The sequence below is a fragment of the Mytilus californianus genome, unplaced genomic scaffold (genome assembly GCF_021869535.1).
Source record: "Mytilus californianus isolate M0D057914Y unplaced genomic scaffold, xbMytCali1.0.p SCAF_5, whole genome shotgun sequence".
Classification (NCBI taxonomy): domain Eukaryota; kingdom Metazoa; phylum Mollusca; class Bivalvia; order Mytilida; family Mytilidae; genus Mytilus; species Mytilus californianus.
The window spans coordinates 30,619,629-30,645,692 of NW_026262701.1; the positions used below are offsets into that span (position 1 = coordinate 30,619,629).

Consider the following 26,064-nt stretch of genomic DNA (forward strand, 5'->3'; position numbering starts at 1 on the left):
GAGAGGGTGATAGAGCAGATTGTTACCCCTCGAAAAGACATTGTCAACCTTGGCTTCGCCTCAGTTGACAATGTTTTCTCGGGGTAACAATCTGCTCTATCACCCTCTCAGCTATGTGTTATTTATATAATATCAACCATTTGCAAAATTCCCAAATTGACAAACCATTCAAGATAATACAAGAGATAGCTATTGACAACTTTTGACATAAAGCTGAACTTGAACATGTTGCTCAGCTTAACAAGCTTGTTGAGATCATGCATCCGCTCCTTTTAAACTTTATTAGAGGAAAGACATCAACCTAGTTTTTATGTTTTTCCACATCCATCCCTCAAACTTAAACAATTAAGAAATCAATATCGAATCTGGTAACCTCGTTTTATTTTCAGGTATTTAAACGGTACTATTCAAATCAATAGCATATAATGTTTTGTAAGCGAAATTGTTTATGGGAATTTTGAAAAATCAAAATTGATGGTAAAAAACGCCCTATACATATGACACTAGTTTTTCATTCGTTTCGCTTATTGATATAGTCGAGCGTTTATTTTGTCAGGTTTAAGGAACTTTTCCCTTTTGGAGTTTACTTTGGAGTTTCGTATAGTTGTAAGTACTTTCTTGTCACTTACTTGTACAAGTATTCTATCCAATTATAGAATTTTGCCACAATGTTTTTTGAATTGAATGTATATCTAGGTGCGAAAGAGTAAATGCTGCATGTACCTTTTCTATATTCAGTAAATGTATTATTTTTCGTAAAAAAAATATAACACGGTATTTCTCTCCTTACCTCTTATTGTTTTGTCATTGATATAACTAAAAACATTGAAAATGATGTATGTAAATTCAAGAAATTGTTAAACCATTCTTCCAATTGCAACGGTAACAGGCGTGAAATACTCACTTATTTACTAAAATTGTACTTTTTCAAATTATCTGACTATTTAATACGGATTATTTCAATCAAATGTTTAGACAAAACTTCACGAAAAACTGTGAGAAGTTTTAATTGAATTTTTTGTTTGTTTTCATGAGCGGCTTTATCTAATTAACCTAAGATACCTGAGCCAGCTTCCTGTAGTGGCGGGCATATTTTTACTGTTCTTTTAAAATTAAGTTCACTTATGAGTTTGAATGTCTCTTTGGTATCTTTCGCCTCTCTTTTATAATGTTTAAGGTACCAATTGCTAACTTCAAATGGCAAGAGTGGATGAGAGTATGTTGAAAATTTTATAATTGAAGACGAAAAGAATTTAGATTGAGTCTGGTATACTTGGTTCAGACTGTCGCTTTGTTTCAGAAAAATATGAACAGGTGATTTCCCATCTGGTTTGAGGGCGCCTATGCGGTGACGTTTGTGTTCAGGACAAAAACTGTCATGTATGATAACAATGACATTAATCCGTTTTTCAATTACGGTCTATTGTTACTTTTTAGTGTTAATTAATACAATTGAGAATGGAAATGGGGAATGTGTCAAAGAGACAACAACCCGACCATAGGGCAGACAACAGCAGAAGGCCACCAATGGGTCTTCAATGCAGCGAGAAACTCCCGCACCCGGAGGCGTCCTTCAGCTGGCCCCTAAACAAATATGTATACTAGTTCAGTGATAATGGACGTCATACTAAACTCCAAATTATACACAAGAAACTAAAATTAAAAATGATACAAGACTAACAAAGGCCAGAGGCTCCTGACTTGGGACAGGCGCAAAAATGCGGCGGGGTTAAACATGTTTTTTGAGATCTCAACCCTCCCCCTATACCTCTAGCCAATGTAGAAAAAACAAACGTACAACAGTACGCACAGTAAAACTCATATAATTGTATGTTTGTAAAATTTGTCAACTTTATTATTATGTAATCATAATTCTTTGGCAACCTGTAAACATTGTCTATCTTTATGATTTGTCGACTGAAGTTAAGTCATCAGTCCGAGTCAGCCTTTTGAACTGACACCATCCGTTCATTAAAGTGAAAATAAAAATCCATACTGAAAGTCATCGTTTGTTCCGCTCTACCAGTCTGTGAGTTAGTTCCACCGGTGGGTTTATGTTTAATAGGCAGGGGACCAGTCGTCGATCACTGCCTTTCGTTTCGGCATCTCCACCAGTTTCAGCAACAGAACCTGTTGCACTGTATCAAATATTCCAGTAACAACATCGGTGTCACAATTGCATTAATAGAAAATTCAAATTTTGTGGCCATATTTTCTTACAGACATCCCGCAGACTTTATAAAAAGGATTTCCCTTGAAATATTTTTTACATAGAGAACTCCCTTTTTTTTTGTGTTATGTTACCATTTTTTCACTGTGAGTGCTAAACTTACCTTTATAATTTAAAAAAAAATCGTCACTAGAATCAATTGACTCCAAAAGATGTACTTAAAAAGGCAAATATTTGTACTTGTCAGTAACTAATATGCAATGTCTTGTTTAAGGCAAATCTTGAGTTAGTTATTGTCTGCTTTAATGGTCGATTGATTTAGTATCGAATTGTACAATTTGAAAGTAGTGTGTGTAACAGTTGGTAAGACTATGGATTCTCTATCAAGTTGCATTATGTAAAGCATTGAAACAATAGAGAAAATAATCCTCAAAAGTTTCAAGTCTCAGTTGATCAATATTTTTTGTACCGATACATATTACAACTGATTAATCATTTAAATCCAGAAAAGCGCTTTGAACGCATAAAAATATCAAGTGCTATTTTCATTTTTCATATAATATTTGTATCATGTGGAAACCTTGGCTGCTAAATATGTATTAGATGCAGTCCGCCTCGAAGATATGAAATGACTACCTCTGATTTATTTGGAAATAATAAATAATTATTGTAACTTTTCTCTTATTCTCAAAAGAGCAATTAATTTTGATTAAACTGGAATAGTGTCATTATCTCAAATAAACAGATGCAGTAACACTTGCAGAAGATGTTTCATAATTATGGATTTGGAATGAAATGTTAACTGCGGCTATTTTTCTGTCATCAAATTAATACCTTATCACTGCTTTTTCTCTTTTGGCATAATTTTGTGTATGACCGGTGTTGTAGTTGTAAAATTCGTATGCAGTAGTTTTTAAACAAATTATAATAAGTTGGAGTATTGACAGAAGAAATGTATATATTAATGAAAATCAGGCCGATGCTTGAAGTCAAAGGTAAAATAAGAAAATGAAAACTTGCGTTTTATTAGATTTCTACCATAGTGTATATGCAAATAAGGTATGCTTTATTTGTGTTTATTTTATTTTTACAATCCCACAGACTCCCATTGATAAGTCAAAAGTAAGATATTTAACAGTCTTTTTTCGTGTCATCCTTGGCTCGTATAAACAATTTCAAAAGGGTCAAAGGTTTTAATCAATACATAGCTGAAACTCTATCTTCTGCTACATCCATATGAAGAACGAGTGCCTATTGACTGAAAGTATTAGTTCATGTATGTCTTGGTTAATAGTCGTCTTATCTGTAATTATACTGACTGTGTCCTATTCCCGATTTTTACTGAGTGTGGCTTTGTATGGTGGGATATGCATGCGTAGAAGGAGGCACTTACCCAATCGACGCACCCGATTTTACTCATTTTGGAGCTTGTTCGAGTATATGCAATTCCAGCAGTGTTTTGTTTGTTGCTTTGATTGGTCGTCTTTATTGATTTACGAGATTTAACACCGGTAAACTACCGTTGGCTATATTTAATGCATCACCCCTCTTAACTATCAAGTGTAAAATATACATCTATATATCATGTTTGTATATACTGATTTGTAAACAAAATAAGGGACAAGACATAACAGATCTTTTCAGTAAACAGCTCAATATTACATGTGTGAAACATTCCGGTGTGTAACCACTTAATATTACAAAAACAAAGTTTCTTTCAGATTTGGTATTGTATTTGCCATTTGAATATCATTCTTTTCTGTGCACTTTGGTAATTTCACTCCTACCGTTTCTACCTATTTTACATCCCTGGCTTTAAAATGTTTGGATTTTAGCATTCCGGATGAAGGTAAATCAATGAAAGCGTTTTTTTTTAATTTCATATACCAATCATTTTGACATATTTGTCTGACAACATCTTCATCACAGTCCTTCAGTTTCATCGGGGTTAAAAGGAATGCATTAATTTTGTTCATTCAACTATACACATTTCCTTTCCAACTAAAGATGAATTAAAGAAAATCTATATCATCGGTAAACTAGGTGATCCAAAGCGAAACCGATCGATGCACGCATGGTTACCAATCTAAACAACCTAGATATTAACCGTATATATTTTAAATGGCTTTTCATCATAAACGAAAGAACAGGTAATTTTAAATAGAATTTACTATTTGTCCATTATAACATTTTATATTTGTAAAGTCTTCATTATCTGTTTTATTATTTTGCAGCAATGTTAAAATGTATGTTTTACATTTCATTCGCGTCGAGAGTCACCTGATATGACTGTTATTAATTTATGTGTATTGATTCTAATTAGCCAGTATATTTCACCTGAACGGGAAAAGGGTGGGGTGTTCATGTGTTCCGTTTAAGCGATTTTCCCAGAATTTCCTAAGACTGCTTATACTAGATGCAAAATAATTTTTAAATGCTATATCTCATTAATCCATTAAGAACTTACAAATCAAGGTAAAACACAGAAAATCAAAATGTCACTATCAGGAAAAGAAGAAAAATTGGTTATTTACAGATTTGAAGCCTTTTCTTGTGTTTTGAAATCTAAGCCCGCAACAATATGTCGGTCCAGAGTTCATACATTGCTATATCGTAAACCAATTCATGATAATAATCGTCAAAACTTATAATGCAGTGTCAATTTCTATTATGTAAATGTAAATCAACCTATAGCTGTACAATGGAACATATGGGAATGTAACCCGAGTATAAATCTCAATCACCGAAAATTATACCATAGCTATCTACGGTATAATTTTCACAATTATACCATGGTTTTGTTGTATATGGTCTTCAAAAAGAAAAAGAAAGATAGGAAGACCTGGCCATGGCCTCTTGAATTTTTTTGACACAGGAACAACAGAGTCAGTGCGGGGCCACTAAGCTAAACTGCCCGCTTTGCACCAGCCGATATAAATGAATGCCTAGGGTGGGAATCGAACCCACGTACACCAACTCCGTTGTCCTATATTTTGAAATAAACAAAAATTCGCTCTCAGAACAAACAAACAAATAAAGTTTAAAAAATATATAAATGTGTTAAGATTATATTTCTATGTAAATATATATATATATATGTAGGACTCAAATCTATGGCGGGTTCCAAATGTATGGCAGATTCCTAATCTATGGCAAATATGACGTTACAAATCAAATCTATGGCAGTTTTTTGTTTTCTCCAAATCAATCGCAGATCTTGAAATTGCGTAATTTTCCGGGGAAAAGAGTAACATATAGCGTCACAATTAAATAACGCCATAATTACGTCGTCGTCGCCGGCGTTAACGTTGGCAGAACCGGCATAGATTTGAACACCATTTATATTTTTTTTCTTTTAATTGTATGATGTAAACCAAAAACAAATATTTAACACGGGGCTCACTGATTTCAAATTTTACAAACAAAAACACAGGGAAACACTCTCCCTCTAAAAACAATTTGCCGATGGTTTAAAGGAAGATGTGCTGTACTGTCCGAACCCCGCGATGAATAAAGGCACGGCTGTTTTTAGTAGTGGATATTTTAGGAAAGGAGTTATAATTAATATTTTAGCATCTACGCCTGGCAAAGTATATAAAGTGAGAGATGAAATTACAGGATACCACTTTGACTGAAACCGTCATTAGTTAAAAAAAATTTGATTAACGCTCAAATAAATATTTTAAAAAATTAAACTGTTTTTTAAAATTCTGTTCATAAAACACTGCTTTCTTGTTTGTCATGGGACTACCATTTTCATTAGTTGGTTGAATAAATAGACTAAACAGGTACCATGCACAGATAAGAAATGCTTATTTTTCCGGGGCGCATCATTTTAATCCTGAAGTCACGGTATTATGGTATGGAATGTTTGTTTCAAAAATGTTTATAAACATGCTTCCGTTTTCATACATTTTCACTTGTTTAAGAAAAGGCATCAGTCGTATATGTACTGCTTTGTTTTCCATATGCACAAAATTTGCCATAGATTTGGAAACAACAAAAATCCGCCATAGATTAGGAAATTACAAAACTTGCCATAGATTAGGATTATAACAAATCTGCAATAGATTCGGGATGGAATGACGTCATATTTGCCATAGATTAGGAATCTGCCATAGATCTGGAACCCACCATAGATTTGAGTCCTACATATATTACTGGAAAAAATCAGTTGATTTTCAGTTATTAAAATTTATACTTAGATTGTATCCTCATAGGCTGCACTGTACAGCTACATGTATAGGTTAAAATTTGCCGAAGCGGGTTGTTTTTTTTCAGGGGGAGGGAGCAGGGGGCACGACCCTTTTGGTGAGCTTCATATATAGTAAATACAGACTTTTTTAAAGTATTATTCAAAATGTTGGCTTACTTGACCCCCCACCCCCTTTTCAAAGTCCTGGAACCGCACAAGATTTGTTAAACACGGCTGACACCTAGACTTAACGAGGTTGCTTAAGTAATAACAATAATGTTGGACCGTTAAAATTAGATAGTGTCTGGTTACTCTAAATGAAGCTTAACTTTTTGTATAAATTACCTATAGTCAACATGTGATTTTAATCGTGATCATTTTGAAATCCCTTTTAATTAATGTACGACTTTAAAAGCTTCAGGTACAAATCAAAACGTAGAATGATTCATCCAAATTGTCAGAAAGATTCTTGTGAAATTAATTTCCTCAGAGTTATGAATCAATTTAAAAAAAAAATAAAACATTTCGAAAATTTTGATAAAATAAAAAAAAAAAAAAAAACTAACCCCTAATCTGGGATTCTAGAAAGTTTCCAAATATCAGAAAATCTGTGACTTATCCACATCCAGAAAATCTATTTCCTTCAACATTTGTTTCGTCTGTAACGTTAACAGTCACCAATGTGATTGTGCATCCATCGTTTCCGAAAAATCAAATCTAACTGATATTCTCGCTGTTTCAGAAGCTCGTGCTTATTTTTGAAAGTAGGCGGAGCTTTGTGTGTAAGGCCCGAAAAGGGTTATTTAACTGATTCTTATCAAAATTATTTTAAAAGTAAACAAACAAAAAGATATGAAATATACAATTTGAAACACCAAAAGATGCGATAGGTTAAAACAGATATGTCATACTTTTTGGATAATTTTCCGGTGTATCATAAATTATACCATAGTATTTTGTTGAAACCCTCGGCAACCTCACTCGACTTCGTCTCGTGATGTTATTGCCGAGGGTTTCAACAAAAGCTATGGTATAATTTAAGAAACACCGCAAAACTATCCAAAAGATATGAAATATCTATAACATATATTCAAAACACTAAGATTTTTCTACCCCTGCAAAGAAAGCCATGGGCGTATTTGGTACAATCCCAAACAAAAAAAAGTGAGGAAAAAATCATGGTAACAAATGATAACCAAATCATATGATTTCTTTATGATTTGAAAGTGATAAAATTTCACATGCAAATGAGCTAACAAATCACAACAACAAATCACAAACAAATTGCTTCCAATTCATAAGCAAATCATAAACAAATTGTCAAGAAATTGTATTGAAATCATTAACAAATCATAGGATATTGCTTTCCTTCTTTAAGCAAATCACAAACAAATTTGTTTCAAATTGTAAAGAAATTATAAAGAAATTGTTAACAAATCTTTAACAAATCAGAATGAAATCATATTCCTATCTCAAGCAAATCGCAAACAAATTGTTTTCAAATTATGAAGAAATTATAAACAAATCGTTATCAAATCTTTAACAAATCAGAAGTAAATCATAATCCTACATTAAGCAAATCACAAGCAAATCGTCAATTAATTGAGATCATCATCGATTCACAGATTAAATCATTTACATCTGGATCAAAAATCTGTTCTGCCCCTGAGACCCCCAAACTTTGAAGTGCACTTGTCTTTATTTTACCTTAGCTACTCCTCTGATTGTTAAGGGATTATTATTTCGGGTTGTCATGAGGGAGCAATTGTTCCCTCTGTGAAAAGTTTCTCTCACTTCTCCAGAATTTGAATCTAACGAGATTTGACAACATGGGCAACCACGTTTACTAGAAGGATGTCGAATACTAGTAGGCGATGGGTCTTAGTCTGGGTCCAAATCTGCTACAGCTCTATACCTGACCAGTCAACATCATGCAAAATTTAAACATAAAACTTACCAGTGCATATTGTCTGCTGATTCGGGAAGCTACTCTTTAATTGCTCGTCTCGTTCTGTTTACATGTCTTTTACACATTTTTTTTTTGAAAATTTATCCAGACAGTACACATAACGAGATATTGAAATGCACAGTTTCCGAATATAAAAGTTTAACACCTTTGACATGTTTGCATAGTTGACTTACAATTGAATTCCTGAAACAAGAAGGTTAATGACTAAGATACTTACCACTGTCATCATTGATAGTATATCTTACTCTTCATCTTGCAACCTTCTTTGTTCAGTTAATGTAGAACAGTATTTGAAATTTGAATTTGACCTCAACCGGAAGTCAGAGATAAAGACAAACCCAGAAAATCTGAATGCAATAACATTGTTTTCATTGTAGCAAATCATCAATGAATCACACCATGATAGCTAACAAAGTTAACAAATCATTTTCAAATCATTTCCTATGATATTCCAAGTAAACAAATCATAACGAAATCACACAATGTTAGCGAATAAAGTTAACAAATCTTTTTGAAATCATTTCATACGATATTCTAAGTAAACAAATCATAAAGAAATCACACAAAAACAGAAACAAATTGCTAACAAATCATACATTTCAAAGAAATCACAAAGAAATCAGTTTTGGGAATTTGGCGAATTCTGATTTGTTTATAATTTCTTTAATGAATCGCAAGCAAATGGTACTAACAAATTGCAGAATTACGATTTGAAAGAGATTTGAATACGATTTGAAAGCAATTTGTTCATTTATTTTTCTGTATGGGATGTTTCGGAATTTTTAAATTTCAATGGTCTTCAGCTTCGTATGTATTTGATCTTTAAAATGTTTTGATTCAAGCACCAATGATGAGTGTTACTTAGATGGAACGCTCGTTTAGCGTACCAAATTAAACGCGCGTCTCGTCTACAAAAGACTCATCAGTAACGATCGAATAAGAAAAAGTTAAAAAAAAAAAGGTCAAATATAGAACAAAATTGAAGAGCATTGAGGACCCAAAATGCCGAAAGGTTTTTTCAAATTCAGCTAAGATAATCTATTCCTGGGATAAAACATCCGTAGTATTTCGAAAAAGTTTTGTGAACAGCTAATTTATAAATATGACAATATTAATAAGTGTAACGCAATTATGTTTGGCAGAGCAAATGTTACTGCTCAACAATGGGAAGTTGAGAAATGAAAATTAGAAATCATCACGTTTGTCATAATTTCTACTTTGAAGTCGTCTTTCTGTGTCAGTATCAAGGAAAAGATAAAAAAGAAATGCAGCAGAACTCCATGTTTTAAAATTGTTCTACTTCTCAAAATCATGGGAATATATGAGATATGGGGTATTTATTATGTGTCAGATAATCATCAATATATCTTCAAGTGAAATAGAAGAACTTTGCACCATTTGGTTTTCTCTATTGTCTGTGAGAAGGTTCTCTTTGATTTCTGCTTCATATAAGAATATACAATATGCGCATGTGCGTGTGAATGGAAGTCGAAAATTTGCAGCTCCTAGAAAATCTTTGGAAACTCAACTACAGATGCTGAGACAGATCCCGGAACTTGCTATTGCATGTTTAGTGGTTTAAATTCACCATATTCAAATAATTCAAAAAAAAATTGTGAAATTTTGAGTTAGATATTTACGCTTTTCCTTTATGTACAGTGGCGGGAAATCGTACTTCCGGTTGAATTTTTTGATAAATTTTTTTTTTAAAATTAATATAGTTTTATACAGAGTCTCTTAATTAAATAGGTTATTAATTCCTATCTTTATTCTCCCTTATAACATTCCATATTAACATGGCTACCTAGTGAGAATAACCTGTGTCCTTGAGTCGCCCAAGGAACGAAGACTTAACTTGTTGGAGATACTAACCACCCTCTTATAAATTGTTAAACAAGTATATGAGTGTCACTTACCAACTCTTCACATAAAATAAAATCCATGTTGAAAGAGAGACTTTGTCAAAATGTTACATAATGTCTTGTTATCAATTTTTTCAGTATTTACCATATTGCTGAACTGTGGAATTTTTTCAAAACCACATGTGTATGAAAATGTGGGCAATGATCTCTGTTTACAGAATGAATTGTCTATAAGTGTGTCATCTCAATTATACTACTGGCAGTTACATGTGTCTAGCTTTAAAAGACCAATATTTAAAAGCTCTGATAGATCCCGACACGTGTATTTACTATTAAAATTATTGCTCAGCAATCAGGTCGAAACCAATCCAGGACCAAACAACTTAAACGAGTCTAGCTACCCATGTTCAATCTGCTCACGGGAGTGTACTTGGAACCAAGACGCTATAGTCTGTGATAACTGTGATAAATGGTGTCATGCAGGGTGTGTAAATATCAGCTCATCCATGTATGAAAAGTATGGAAATACTTCAGCCCTCTGGGTATGTCCAAATTGTGATACCCCCAATCATTCCAGAACAATTTTTCAGTCCTTTTTATCAACAGGAAATTCAGTGTTAACAACAAACTCATTTTCATGTTTATCCCAAACTGACAGTTCAGCTTTTTCAGTCAGTCTTAATGATAATACAGATAATATTGGAAATCCAGTAGCTACATCTTCTCCAAAACCAGTAGCGACAAAAATAAATAAAAGAATAAATAGGCAAACCTCGCTAAGAGTGTTAAATATAAATTTTAGAAGCTGCAAAAACAAAGTGGCCCAAATAGAAAACTTAATAACATCATCTAAACCTGATATTATAATTGGGAATGAGACTTGGCTAAATAAGGATGTCAAGTCCTCTGACATATTTCCTTCTTCACTATTTGAGGATGTATTCCGGAGAGACCGAGAACGTAAAGAAGGCGGAGGCGTTTTAATAGCTATTAAAAAGGGTATTACGTGCCAACAAATTTATTGTAGTAAAAATGTAGAGCTGATTGCAGCACAAATAGATATAACAGATTCAAAGTCCTTGATAATTGTTTCAGTTTATAGACCACCAAGTAAATCTGATATAAACTATTTTAAACAGATGTTATTAGAATTAAATGATTTAAAATTAAATTTTAAAAATTCAACCTTCTGGATAAGTGGAGACCTTAATCTTCCTGATATAGATTGACCATCAATGACAATAGAGGGCAAAATGTACCCGAAGGAAATGAATGAAATCTTGTTAGATTTATTAAACAATCTAGGTTTGGATCAGTTAGTAAATTTTCCTACCAGGAAAGATAATATTTTAGACATCTTTTGTACCAACCAACCAAATCTTAGAACCAAAATTAAATCAATACCCGGTATATTGGATCAAAACATAGTTTTGGTTGATGCCATTTGTAAGCCTAAAAGAGCTACGCAATGCCCCCATAAAATTTTCTTATGGAAGAAGGTAGATTTAGAAAAAAATAAAAATATAACCAAATCATTTATATATGATCTGCTAAGCTTACTATAAATCAGTGGTGGATTAAGTTTAGAGATGGAATAATAAAAATCATCAATGATAATATACCAAGTAAAATGACAAAATCTAAATATACAAATCCCTGGGCAAATAAAGAAATTGATAGTTTATGTAAAAAACAAAGACGAGCATTTAATAAAGCTAAAAAAACTGGGAAACAAATCCACAAAGATAAATACAAAAAGCTTAAAGCAACAGTTCAAAGAGAAATTAGGAAATCTCAAAGTAAATATATGGAAGAAATCATAAGTCCACAACTGGAGGAAAAACAAAAAATCATTTTGGCAATACATAAAAGGGAAAAAGACTGAAACATCAGGAGTCTCACCTTTGAGAGGTAAAGATGGATTACTTTATAGTGATCCACAAACACAATCAAATATTTTAAATGAACAATTTAAAAGTGCATTTACTGAAGAAGACAAAACTTAAATGCCACATAAACCTAAAAGTCTCTACCCCACCATGCCAGATATAACCATTAATATCAATGGCATAATTCAATTCCTTAAAAATATAAACCCCCATAAAGCTAGTGGGCCTGATAATATCCCTGCTATTTTCCTTAATAAACTCTCAGAAGAGATATCCCCCTTCCTTTTATTCTTTTTTCAAAAATCCATAAATGATGGAAAAATCCCAGAAGAGTGGAAACAGGCAAATGTTGTGCCAATTTTTAAAAAGGGAGATAAGCATAATGCAATTAACTATAGACCGGTTTCTTTAACGGCTATATGTTGTAAGGTTTTAGAACACGTCTAAACAAGTAACATTAGAAAACATTTAGATTTAAATAATATTTTAAATGATTGCCAACATGGCTTTAGGAGTAAACGTTCCTGTGAAGCACAACTTGTTATCAGCATCCAGGACATAGCCAAATACTTGGCAGAAGGTAATCAAGTTGATGCAATACTTTTAGATTTTTCTAAAGCTTTTGATAAGGTCCCCCATGAAAGGTTAATAACAAAGCTTAATTATTATGGTATACGTGAAAATAACTTACTTTGGATAAAAGATTTTTTGTCAAACAGGCAACAGCAAGTCCTGCTTAACGGTGTTCAATCTTCCAAATTAGCTGTTGACTCTGGTGTTCCTCAGGGCACAGTATTAGGCCCAACTTTATTTTTGTTATTCATAAACGACCTACCTGAGCATGTCTCCTGTAAGGTTCGTCTTTTTGCTGACGACTGTTTACTTTATGAAACATCAAATAATATAAATGAGTCTCAAGCACTCCAAAAAAATCTATCAAGCCTTGAACATTGGGAATCTGAATGGCAAATGAAATTTAATCCTGAAAAATGCTATGTCATAAATATATCCAAAAAGTCGAAAACTAATTTATTTCAATATAAATTACATAACCATGTACTTGAATCTGTCAAAGACAGCAAGTATCTAGGAGTTACAATAAGCAATGATTTTGATTGGGGGCCCCATATTAATAATATAACTTCAAAGGCAAATAAAACACTAGGATTTTTAAGTAGAAACATGAAAAATTGTACATGTAAGGTTAAAAACACGTCACTTGTGCGTCCGACCGTCGAGTACTCCTCACCAGTTTGGGATCCGTACAAACAAAGCCAAATAAACCAAATTGAGCAGATACAGCGTAAGGCAGCAAGATATGTTTTAATGACTATAACGATAGATCACCAGGTGCTGTCACTGGTATGTTAAACAAACTAAAATGGGAAAACTTGCAATCCCGTAGAACAAAAGCTAAGCTTGTCTTGATTTATAAGATTAATGGGGGGTTGGTCGAAGTCACTAATGACAGGCGAACTAGAGGCCTACATAAATTTCGACATATATATACAAATAAAGACTTTTTTAAATCATCTTTTTTCCCAAGTACTATTGCTGTCTGGAACGATCTCCCAGAAACAATTTGCATGTCACCCTCCCTAGAATCCTTCAAAGGTGGCATCTCCGCCTTAACATTTGGAGGTTCTAGTCTGGCTAATTAATTAGTGTATTTAAGCCACTGTACATAATGTGAATATGTTTAACATTAAGCTACAACTAATGTTATTTTAAATTGTAATTGAACTGTGGCAAATATTTTTATCTTATAACAAAATTTTCGACATCCATTTGCATGAACATAGCGCCACATTTCCGGGATATTCCACACTCCGGCACCGGAGTCTTTCCCGTACCAGGAAGAAGAAGAAGAAAACAAACAAGTTGGCCAATTGGAATCTTGTATAAAGATTTTACTCATCAAAAAACCTCAAATGATTTCCTTAACAAGAATTTTTAAAATGGGGACCTTGTTTGTTAGGAATGGTGCCGTTAAAATATGTTATAATCAGTTCTTATTGCTTGTAAGGCAATACTTCTCTCTAGAAAGAATAATAAATTGATAAAACATAAGCAAATGAAAATAGCACTCAATATACTTGGCGCATTCGAAGTGCTTGTATTGACATGCTGAACCCGTAATATAAACTTGAAAGACGAAGATGTATAAAATCTCTGGATACCTGATTTGCTAGATAATCAACAAGGACCTACAAAAAACAGTCCATGCACCTCAGATCAGCTATGTCATAAGGGGGTTGGAATATTTGAAACCTTAGATATTTCAATGATTTATAATTTGATGAACGGATAAATTAAAAAGGTATGTAATACATCATGTTTGTGTTTTTTACTAATTACTCAATTGAAGAAACCCTCGAGGAATATCAGTCCACAAGTATCGATCCAGAACTTGCAAATGAAAATAACAGTTAAAGTTAACAGAAAAAATATGTCAGCAGGTCACTTTGAGATATCTACATTTATGTCGGGGCATGGGTGGAGTGGGTTTGTCGACTAAAGTGTATTACTATTATTTTGTATTATTTCAGCAATTCGTTATCAATACTTGTGACTGGATCGTCAGGATGTGGGAAAACAAGCTTGATCAATCGTTTTGTTGTGAGTAAAACATTTTTTAATAATATCATTCAATCGTAAAAGAGAGAAAACAAAACGTCAAGTGAGGTGACCCATATGAACCTTATGTAAAAACAGTTTTCATATTAGTTAGAACACTGAAGGCCTGTCAGAGATAAACTTTAAACTAGAGGCTCTAAAGAGCCTGTGTCGCTCACCTTGGTCTATGTGCATATTAAACAAAGGACACAGATGGATTCATGACAAAATTGTGTTTTGGTGATTGTGATGTGTTTGTAGATCTTACTTTACTAAACATTCTTGCTGCTTACAATTATCTCTATCTATAATGAACTTGGCCCAGTAGTTACAGTGGAAAATATTTTGTAAAAATTTACAAAAATTTACAAAATTTTATGAAAATTGTAAAAAATTGACTATAAAGGGCAATAACTCCTTAAGGGGTCAATTGACAATTTTGGTCATTTGACTTATTTGTAGATCTTACTTTGCTGTACATTATTGCTGTTTACAGTTTATCTCTATCTATAATAATATTCAAGATAATAACCAAAAGCTGCAAAATTTTCTTAAAATTACCAATTCAGGGGCAGCAACCCAACAACGTGTTGCCTGATTGGTCTGAAAATTTCAGGGCAGATAGATCTTGACATAATGAACAATTTTATCCTCGTCAGATTTGCTCTAAATGCTTTGGTTTCAGAGATATGAGCCAAAAACTGCATTTTACCCTACGTACTATTTTTTAGCCATGTCGGCCATCTTGGTTTGCGGGCGGGGTCATCGGACACATTTTTTTAAACTAGATACCCTAATGATGATTGTGGACAAGTTTGGTTAAATTTGTCTTAGTAGTTTCAGAGGAGAAGATTTTTGTAAAAGATTACAAAAATTTACGAAAAATGGTTAAAAATTGACTATAAAGGGCAATAACTCCTTAAGGGGTCAGCTGACCATTTTGGTCAAGTTGACTTATTTGTAGATCTTACTTTGCTGAACATTATTGCTGTTTACAGTTTATCTCTATCTATAATTATATTCAAGATAATAACCAAAAACGGCAAAATTTCCTTGTTAAATTTGGCCAAGTAGTTTCAGAGGAGAAGATTTTTGAAAAAGTTAACGGACGACGGACGACGGACGCCAAGTGATGAGAAAAGCTCACTTGACCCTTTGGGCTAGGTGAGCTAAAGATGGAATTGTTATATGAATTTACGCAACAACAGGGTATGACATATAGTTTCACAGTTGGCAAACAGATGTAATATGACTTCTAAGTTTATTAACCATATCTATTTATATCTGCGATATTAACAGAGAAAGTCTACCATTATAAAACATTTAAGACAGAGCTACCTGCCGACATCTTGAGAGTAAAAACTAAATCAAGTCTCAAGTTCACAAGTGCTTTTTTATTTATATTTACTACTTTTCATGACACATTTGCAAGAACAACCTATCTTTTAAATACAATACTTTTGAAATACATCCAATTTCGTATTACCTGTAACATTTATACGTTACCGTCCTTTTTGAACGCAGGTCACAACGCACAATTCTATTTAAGCTCATATACTACATTTTTATAAGGTTTGCTTAATTAAAGAATAAAAAAAAAAAGTTCTATGAATTATTTCGCATTACTGTTATGACATTTCTGGATGTTCTTTTCATTTTTAATATAAAATACATCAATATTCCTCGTTGAAATTTCAAATAATACCTCTTGTTTAATCTCACAAAATTTAAAACGAGTGCTTGTGAAAACTGACTTAATTAGAATATCAGTTCGTCTACAAAAGGAAAAATAAATAAGAAGATGTGGTATGAGTGCCAATAAGACAACTCTCCATCCAACTTACAATGTATAAAAAGTTAACAATTATAGGCCAAAGTACGGTCTTCAATACGGAACCTTGGCTCACACTGAACAGCAAGCTATTAAGGGCCCCAAAATGACTAGTGTAAACATGCACTGAACGAATAAGTTGGATCTATGACACAATATAAATACGATATTAAAACGTAGGTGCCTATATAAAATAAACGTTACAGGTAGTAATAAAAAAAATGTAGGAATAGTGTCAAAAAGACAACCCTTACTTAGGACAAAATGGCGTTAAATATAACAATGTACACAGGTAAATTCAAATTTAGATATGTTGTTGTTAAGAGTACGGAAATAAGTATTTTTTTTTTATAAAATAAATAAGTTTGTTGTTCAGAGAACGAGTACAGAAGTGAAAATTTATCGTCATACTACATACTTATCAGAGGCGGTACATATCTAAAATAGTGAGACAAGATATAACATAAACTAAGTAAGCATTGGATTACAGAAAATGCATTTAATACGAATTGTGTCAACAGGTTAAATTAACAAGAAAGTATGATTTGAGAGTACTCGCAGTTACTGACAGTTAGTTAAAAGGAAAAAACATTAAGAGTAGAAAAGTATTAAAAGCCTTTAAAATGAATATGCAAAAAGATGTGCCAATCAGCATTAAGCCAACAACGCCAATTTATCTATAATCAATGCCTGAGCCAAGGTACCTCACCGATAAAAGTACCGCACACTTGTAAGTTTATCTGTAGGATATTTTCATTTGACATTTATACCAAAGACTATCAATTACAAACCAGCAATAAATCGATTACTAAACCTACAGTATAATCAATAAGCTTAAGTATACATTTAAAAAAAAAAAGAAAAAAAAGTTTTACATCTTTTCATGTAGCATCAGCTTCCTACAGAAAAAAAAGTGAAATTAAAGACTGGGAATTGTTATATATAAGTTTCAATTGAAGGCTTTTTCAAGACATGCTATTATTATGGACTCTTAAAGTCTCTGTTTTTAGGTTCGGCACTATTTAGAAAATAACAAAATGTAAAGACATTTTTCTATCATTAAAAACATGTGTTATAAGTGATATGATTACTTTTGAATATTTGCTACTTTAGGTTACTATCTGAATGACTTTTATCAGGCATTTCCGTTTAGTCATTTATAAAAGTAATCACCGATTATGGATATATGCAACATCTAGTTTCCTACATCATTCCACAAAGAAGTGAAATATATTTGCGCAACCATTACAACTGCAATATGTATCCAAGAAATGTTTATTAATTCGGTAATTTTTTATTTCAGGGAGATACTTTCACCGAAGAACATGTACCTACACAATTTATGAGTGGTGTAAGTACAGAATATTATTGATTTTCTTATTTTCCATACCGAAATGACAAATGGTCGTACTGAAACATTGAAATTGATATACTTAGTTTGCTATGTATTACATATTGTTTTGTCACATGCCATTAGTTGTATTCTGCTGCCGTGAATGTGTACTTTAGAAAGTATAAGATGAAGATGGAAATCTCCGAAAGTCACCCTATAAAAAAATCGTATTATTTTTATTTTAAAACTGAATAAATAACGTGACAGATGACAGAATTGCACTCCCCCTTAACAAATCCCCAAATAAATAAAAGACAAAACCAAATATAAGTGTATGCCCTTAATTTTACAGTTAGGGTTTGTTTTTGCCTGTGAGAGAGCTGTCTACATGCAATTATACCACATATTCTTACATTTATAATTACTAGTCATTAACCTTTTGTTAGAGACCATAATTTTGTTTTAATGTAGAAGTGTTATGTTCAAATTGAGGGATATGACCAGTCATAGAAATGTTCGCTTTTTTCAACTGGTTCCTATTTTTGGGGATTTTTTTCATTTTGACGTCTACGAGCAGCAACTAAGCGTGGATACAAAAATCGTCAACTTAATGAACCAAAATTATTTCTCTCGAAAGTGTTTCTCTAAGTTTCCGGTTAAAAAAATATGTTATTGGTCTAACGCTTAGGTTTGAACTCCCTCAGGCAAAGTTTAACATTTATTGTTCTGACTGTTATGATATGTAGTTCGTGCTCTAAAACGATTGATATGTTTTTGAGAGTGTCTGATAATGGTAATCAGCGCTTATTACCGGCATTTTACTTGTCATGACCACCACGACAGGTGCCGTTAGTTAAGCAGGAATTGTCTACTATTTCGAAACACTTGTATCAAACTTGGATTTTTGTTCTGTATTAATCAATCTTTGCTGTACAGTGTTTAATGGACTGTTGTTTGTCTTTTAGTCGGTTTTCTTTTCGATCATGGTGTTGTTTGATCTTTTCCGACCACGGTTTCAGATATTTTTCGTGGTGTCGTCTTTTGCATTTGCTATTCTTAATCTACCAAAAATTTGAAATAACCTACCGATTTGATACGTTAATAATTGGAATTTAGAGCTAATTGTCTTCGTTGTTGTCTTTCAAAACGACAAAACATGAAGGTAAGCTTAGTATTGTTGAGTTCAGTATTTTACCCCTGAATAAGTTTAGCACACTTATTTTAAATTTAATGTGATGTTGGTATAGCTTCATACCTTCGATACAGACTAATTCCACAGGTACGAAGGTATGCATGACTTTTTTAAAATGGTAGACCATTTTTGTATCTCTATGGAATACTTGAAATGCTGATAGTCTGCATAAATGATGATTTCATAATGCGAAAAAACATTGGTTAAAACTGATCAAAGACATTCAGTTTCATTTTCTTTTATGCCAGATACGGGTTTCGTATACATAAGACTCATCAGTAGCTCAAATTGAAAAGCTTAGAAGACCAAATGAATAATAAAGTTGGTGACTATTGAATACCAAATATTCAAAAAAATATATATTTAGAAAAGTTATCCCAAATCAGCCTAAGGTGATCAATGCAAGAATTTAAACGTAGGAAACCCTTAGTATTTGGAATAATATTCATATCTTAAGAACAGCAAATTTACACATAACTACCGTATCAGTTATATTGTATGTCAGCTCATCAGAATTAAGTATAGGATTGTGATGACTTCGGGGACAGAACGTACAACTGCAGAAGCATACGTCTGAACATCAAAGACATCAGTAAGTTTGCAGAACTTTCTTCGTCATTACATGGTTTTTTAAAGCATTATGCTAATGTTTTGAATATTTGTGTCTTGTAAGCGGCGTCGTATTGCTCACAATACATGCATAGTTTTCATCATGGCATAGTATATGGAGACATGTGATATACCAATATTATATCACCATTAACACGCCTCTTCTGCTCAACATCAAAAAGGAAACATTGACATTTTATTTAAGTAAGAGACGGAATGGAATTCATTATTGCATATACTCAAACGACCATACTAGTAAATAACGAAATTAATGAATGAAGGGAGCTTATTAATATGAGATTTTCTCTTTAAAATATGAAAACACATGTTTTCATGATAATTTCAATTTCGAAAAAATATATATTTTTTATATAGTTTGAATTCATGAAAGCCAAATATTACATACGAAACTGAAATTAAATAAAAGACTTTAAACATATAATTTTGTTTTGTTTTGTAATTGAATAGAAGTCACATACTGTTGAAGTAAATGGAAAAGAAATTCGTCTACAGCTTGTAAGTATTGCATTTTTTTATATTCAGTTTTGACGGTTGTTGTCGCTTTTTTTGGTTATGTACACGCTGGGCTTATTTTTTTAAATTTCAACCCTAAAAATCAATGCACTATATTATTTTCGGTCATTTCTGTTTAAAAAATGACTTTCCGCTCTAGGACTTAAGTATGCTCCTGTCATGGGACATGCGCATGAAGAATGTAACGGTGGTAAATATGCTTATGAGTGCTAAAGCCTTTTCTAACCTGGAAGATTGGCGTAACATTGATAACCTTTTTAGTTTCTCTTCAAATTACATGGATCGTATGTAAATGTACGGGCTCTAAAACAACATCATCATAAAAATCAGAATGTGATATCTCTATGTTATAGCTCTACACCTAAACAAATATTTGTATCTATGAAAGAATTGAGTAAAAGTTTCAGTAATTTGTGGTTCCAAAATTCCATGCTTAATTATTTATATTTACAAGATTTATTTTGATATACATAGATTACGATCATCCTTACAGAAACGGGCAACTTTCAATTATTAGATAATAATATTTGACAATTATAGCATCACAATTTCAATCATACGATAATTTCAAATAAATGCTTTACACCACAAACAACTTATTAAAAAAAGAACAACAATTATGTTTCAGAATGACACAGATGGAGATAGAAAGTACGAGAACTATTCTATCAATTACTATGCTGAAATGGATGCAACTATTATTATCTATGATATATCGAAACAAGTGAGTTCTGTTAACATTGTGTTCATTTAAGATGGCATGTCACCTAACACAAACTCATTCATCTCTCAGAGATGATCTGTTCATGCTTTTACTCCTAAATGCAGAGCTTATGACGCAAAAGAAATAACTGCCTATTTCAAAGATTAGTTTGACTTGAAGAGCAGTCATAAGCTCCAATACTCGAGACAAATGCTCCACAAGAAGTCCAAAGATACAAAACAAGAAATGATATAATGATTGAGTAAATGTCGTGATAATAATCGAATAATGAATTTATTTCATAAAGGAAAACGTGTCAAAATACTGTATTAATTTTATTTTTATTAAAGCAAGAAAACCGCATACAGCAACATCAGTAAAAATAACAAAATTAATAGGTGTTATATGGGACTCTTCCTGTAAAATACATAAGAAATTGAATAAAAGTGGACCGTTGTTGTAATGTTCATTGTAAAATATATCAATACAGTGATCAATATATACACATAAACACCTACAAACACCTACAAACACCTTTAAACACCTGCAAACACCTACTATATACTTCAAAAAGTGCAGCTTGAATGACAAGAGAAAAATGAAGTAAAGAATTTGATCAGCCAGTGAGATATTATTCGTGTTTTTTTTTTTCAAACGCATTGTATATATAGTTTTCAATGTCCTGGTAACTGTTTTATCAAACACAACATGTAAAATGAGTTAAAATCTTTTGACGGCCATGACATTTTCGATATGCTTTGTATGCAGATCTTCAAAAGGTGACAGCAAGAACCTCCATGCTTTGTTTTCCTATTGTTCGTCTCGCATACCGTTTAGATGATGGTGATTTTAAAAATTATTTCTTAAAAGCCAAGCTTGCTATCATGAATTTTGAAATGCAAATTATGATCACTATCGTTTTTTTTTAAGTTGAAAAAAAAACAACAACAAATAAATAAAAAACAAAAACAAAAAACAAAAACAAAATAACGCCATTTAAAAATAAGGAGATGTGATGTGATTAATAAAAAAAAACAGATATCCACCAGAGTTCAAATAAGTGGATATTTGAAGGTACAAAAATATAGGTCACGGTAAGGCTTTTAACAATATGACAAACCCATACCGTATAGTCGGCTATAAAGGCCCAGACATGAAAGCAATATGAAAAATTTAAAAACTAACGGCTAATTTATAACAAAACAATTTACGAAAAAAAAATGATTAGTTTAGAGTATAAGACCTTTTTGAAAAAAATGTTTTCTCAGTGAAAGGGAAACATGCTGGTGGAAAGAAAGCTTACATGACCAGAAATCATTGACGTCATGGACAAAAGTCATTCCTAATCTTACCAAAGTGGAATTTCATACTCTATGGCATTAACAGCAGTTTTGTTCAAACCAAATGTTTTTCTTTCAGGAATCTTTAGAGATGGCGAGCGATATATTGGGGCGATGGAAAAAATACAATAAAGGGAATAAGAAGGCAGTTGCATTTCTAGTAGGAAACAAATCTGATATGGAACGTGAAATAAACAAACAGGACGTCGAGGTATATTTTAATCGTTCAAACCTTAAAGTTTCTTACTTCCTGAAAGTTAATAATATTTCTTCAACTCCCATTTTAGATTTTCTTAACTAGTCCATGGGCATGGACTTCTGGAGACCTTTGTCCATGTACGCGTCCTCATCCATTAGTGCACTTTCTAAGACACGCATCTGCAACCAATCGACAGAAGACATATACATATTACTTAATGTGCGGATTTATCTTGGAGTATGTAGGTAGGGTGAAAGTCCAAAATTAAAGTTTTACTGACTTTTCACATTTACTTTATATATCACTTCCATTGTTGATTTTTAATTCCTATATGAATCAAAGTACTGAAGTACTGAACATCGGATGACCGCAAGTTCTTGTGGCTGGTCAAAAGCACTTGTCACAGAAAAAAATCACATCTCTATACCTGAAACTGAGGTTAATGTACAGAGATATATTTTTTCTGAGACAAGTTCGTGCATGGATGATGAATAAATGACAGGAAATTCAACCTCACCGTAATAACTATTATATTGTAGTGATACACATCACTATACACTGGTTTGTTGTTATATATTATATTAATATAACAGTTACATGTACATATAATTTTCATCCATTTGTATATCATTCTATTCTACTATTCTAATGATAGTGAAGTGCAAGTGCATGGTGGACACTCTTCTGTAAAAATCCGATTTTCTAAAAGATTGGATATGAGTAGGAGTTCATATTTTCCCACAAAAACAATTACAGAGTTACCGGTCTTTGCCGGGATTGTCGCAAAACGTTCTTGAAATATTTTTCCGCATGCTCTTAACACAATTTTACGGTACGTGTGCATAGATATTATCAATGATTTTTTACTTATATATATATATATGAATACTGATAAAAATATTTTTGTTTAGAACATAAATTAATAATATGAAAATGTTTTGTCGTTATATATATATATATATTATATTAATATAATATATTATTATATATATATATAACGACAAAACATTTTCATATTATTAATTTATGTTCTAAACAAAAATATTTTTATCAGTATTCATTGAAGAGATGTATTTATAATAAACGATAAGGAATGTTAGTTTGCACTAGTTTAATATCCGCGTATTTATCATGTTTATATATCGGTTACAATCCCAAAACGAAAGTTACGTGTGCAAAATTTAGGCGATAGCAATACATCGGAATGACCTCACGGTCATCTCGATTTAAAAATGAAAACTATACGTTATAAACCATGCGTCCAAAGCGCTTTTCGGGATTTAACTTCATCAGGAACGCTCAAAGCCGAATATTTGAAAGCTGTGATATAAACTTTATCAAGATAATTTGGGTCTACCTCGTCCTGTATGTCTTATTATATTTATTCTTGTCTTTTATAAATACACATCTTTCTAATAGGCCTAACAGACAATAGACACAAGAAGCTTCTTAAGTTCAATCCAGAAACGCACTTTAAAGAGTAAATTTGATACTTTTCTGTAACTCTACAAAAGGGAGGCGAGAAAATGACAAAGGGATATTCAAACTAATCCAAAATTAACTGACAACGCCATGGCAAAAAAAAAAAAAAAAAAAAAGAAAAGAAAAAAGACAAACAATAGTACACCAAACACAACATAGAAGACTTAAGACTGAGCAACACGAACCCCACAAAAAACTGGGGTGATCTCAGGTGCTCCGGAAGGGTAGCCAGTGTACAACTGATTCATTCATAAGCTAAATGGATATGACAGAAATTCTAAAAGAAATAAAAATAAAAGAAAGCATTAAGATGACAGTGTACTACTATAGTAATACAAAAATAGGAATAAATTTAGTAAACAATGTCAAACTGCAAATGATCATGAGATAAGAAGTTTAAAATTTGATATTTTTATCTTTTTTCACTCATTTCTTTCTTACGCCATTAAGAATCCTTCTAAAAGTTCAAAAATAACTTGGAGTCAAGTCATTTCCATCTGATTTTTACGTATACTGTTGCATCATTATCCCAGGTATGGAGAGGTTTGAGAGTTCATGAACAAGTTTAGCACCTCCTCGTTATGTATATGTCTGTCCCAAGTCAAGAGTTTGTAATTCGGTAGTTGTTATTGGTCGCTGTTTGATTTTATTGTATTGTGTTTTGTTTATTGTTGAAGGCCGTAATGTGACCTTTAATTGCTGAAATCCATATCATAAGATAGTGGCGCTTTGTCAATCATACCACATCTCGTTATTTTATATGAATTAAATTATACAAATGTCCTCTTCAAAACAATGTGCACTGGTTTGTCGGATGAGCAATTGAGTCTCATTCGAACATCTAGTTTTTATGTGTACTAAGTTAGTGCTAATACTTTCGAATACACGTTTTACAAAATCACTATTGCAAAAAAAAAAATCATCATTAAAACTTAAAAAATATCAAATTTGCCCAAAGTTGTGAACTTTGTCCTGTCGTGGAAAGTTTTGAAATGTGATTTATTAAAAATTAACATAGTTTGTCGACCTTTATACAAGTGTTAATTCCTTGCTAGTAAAAGATAAATCCTAGTAAACGTTTTTACTAATACATTCTAAAATCTTAAAAATATACGTACCACTTATAAAAGGCTCCGTGTTGAAGACCGTACTTTGACCTATAATGGTTTACTTTTATAAATTTTGACTTGGATGGAGAGTTGTTTCATTGGCACTCATACCACATCTTCTTATATCTATGATACATCTCAAATTGTTAGTTTAAAATGAAGTTATTTTCTTTTGTTTTTTTTAGAATTTTGCAGAGAAGGAAAATTTACCCCACACAGAAACAAGTGCAAAAACAAACGAAAACGTAAACGAGATGTTCATGTCAATTATCAAACGACTTACAGAAAATGGCGATGATGGTGATGGTGATAAATCTGCAGACGACAGCCCGTCCGAACGGAAAGAAAAAGAAAATTCCAGTAAAATTGATAACGTCGACATTGTACCTAGTACCACAGCACAAAACAGCAACTGTTGTGTTATAAGCTGATGGATTATCTAACTTTAATTATCAAACGTAAACACTGGAGAAAGAACTGGCAAACAGGCCAAAAGCTGTTCTACTATATGAACATGCATTGTACCTCAATAATGTTTTAACTGAAAACGTTTGAAGATATGATAAATACTTTCTACGAGCATGGAGTAGATTAAATGAAATGATAGACGAGACACTAGTTTTGATCATTGAAAAGCTTGATTTCACATTACTTATACTTGTTTAGTATGTGATTAAAACGTTCAGCTGATTTTTAAAGAGTTAACTCCCTTAGGTGTTCTGTACCATCTTTAAAAGAAACGAAAGAGTGGAAACAGTGAAATCGGCATTATATGTCTATATGATATGTTTTTATATAATGATATGATTTGATTTGAAAAAGGTCCACTGTCTTTTAGTTTATTTATTAGGCTATGGACTAGAATGTAATGTTTTTTAAATACAACTTTTGCAAACACGGGTATTTTAACATAATTATATTATTCTATATATTGTCAATGATATTTTTTTTTACTTTTCTCATATTTCTTGCCAACTTGTTACAAAGATGTAATTGATAAGTTAAGAGAGAATAAAATCTTAAAATAGTTA

At 32.2% G+C, this 26,064-nt stretch overlaps 1 protein-coding gene across 1 annotated transcript; it reads left to right on the top strand.

Moving 5' to 3' along the window:
- Positions 1-4,187: 4,187 nt before the first annotated feature.
- LOC127701014 (ras-related protein Rab-13-like) lies at positions 4,188-26,064 on the top strand. The gene is made up of 7 exons (XM_052204773.1): positions 4,188-4,320; positions 14,635-14,704; positions 17,836-17,883; positions 20,135-20,182; positions 20,829-20,924; positions 22,323-22,454; positions 25,219-26,064. The coding sequence occupies exons 1-7, from the start codon at positions 4,292-4,294 to the stop codon at positions 25,462-25,464; spliced, it is 669 nt and encodes a 222-aa protein (XP_052060733.1). The 5' UTR covers positions 4,188-4,291; the 3' UTR covers positions 25,465-26,064.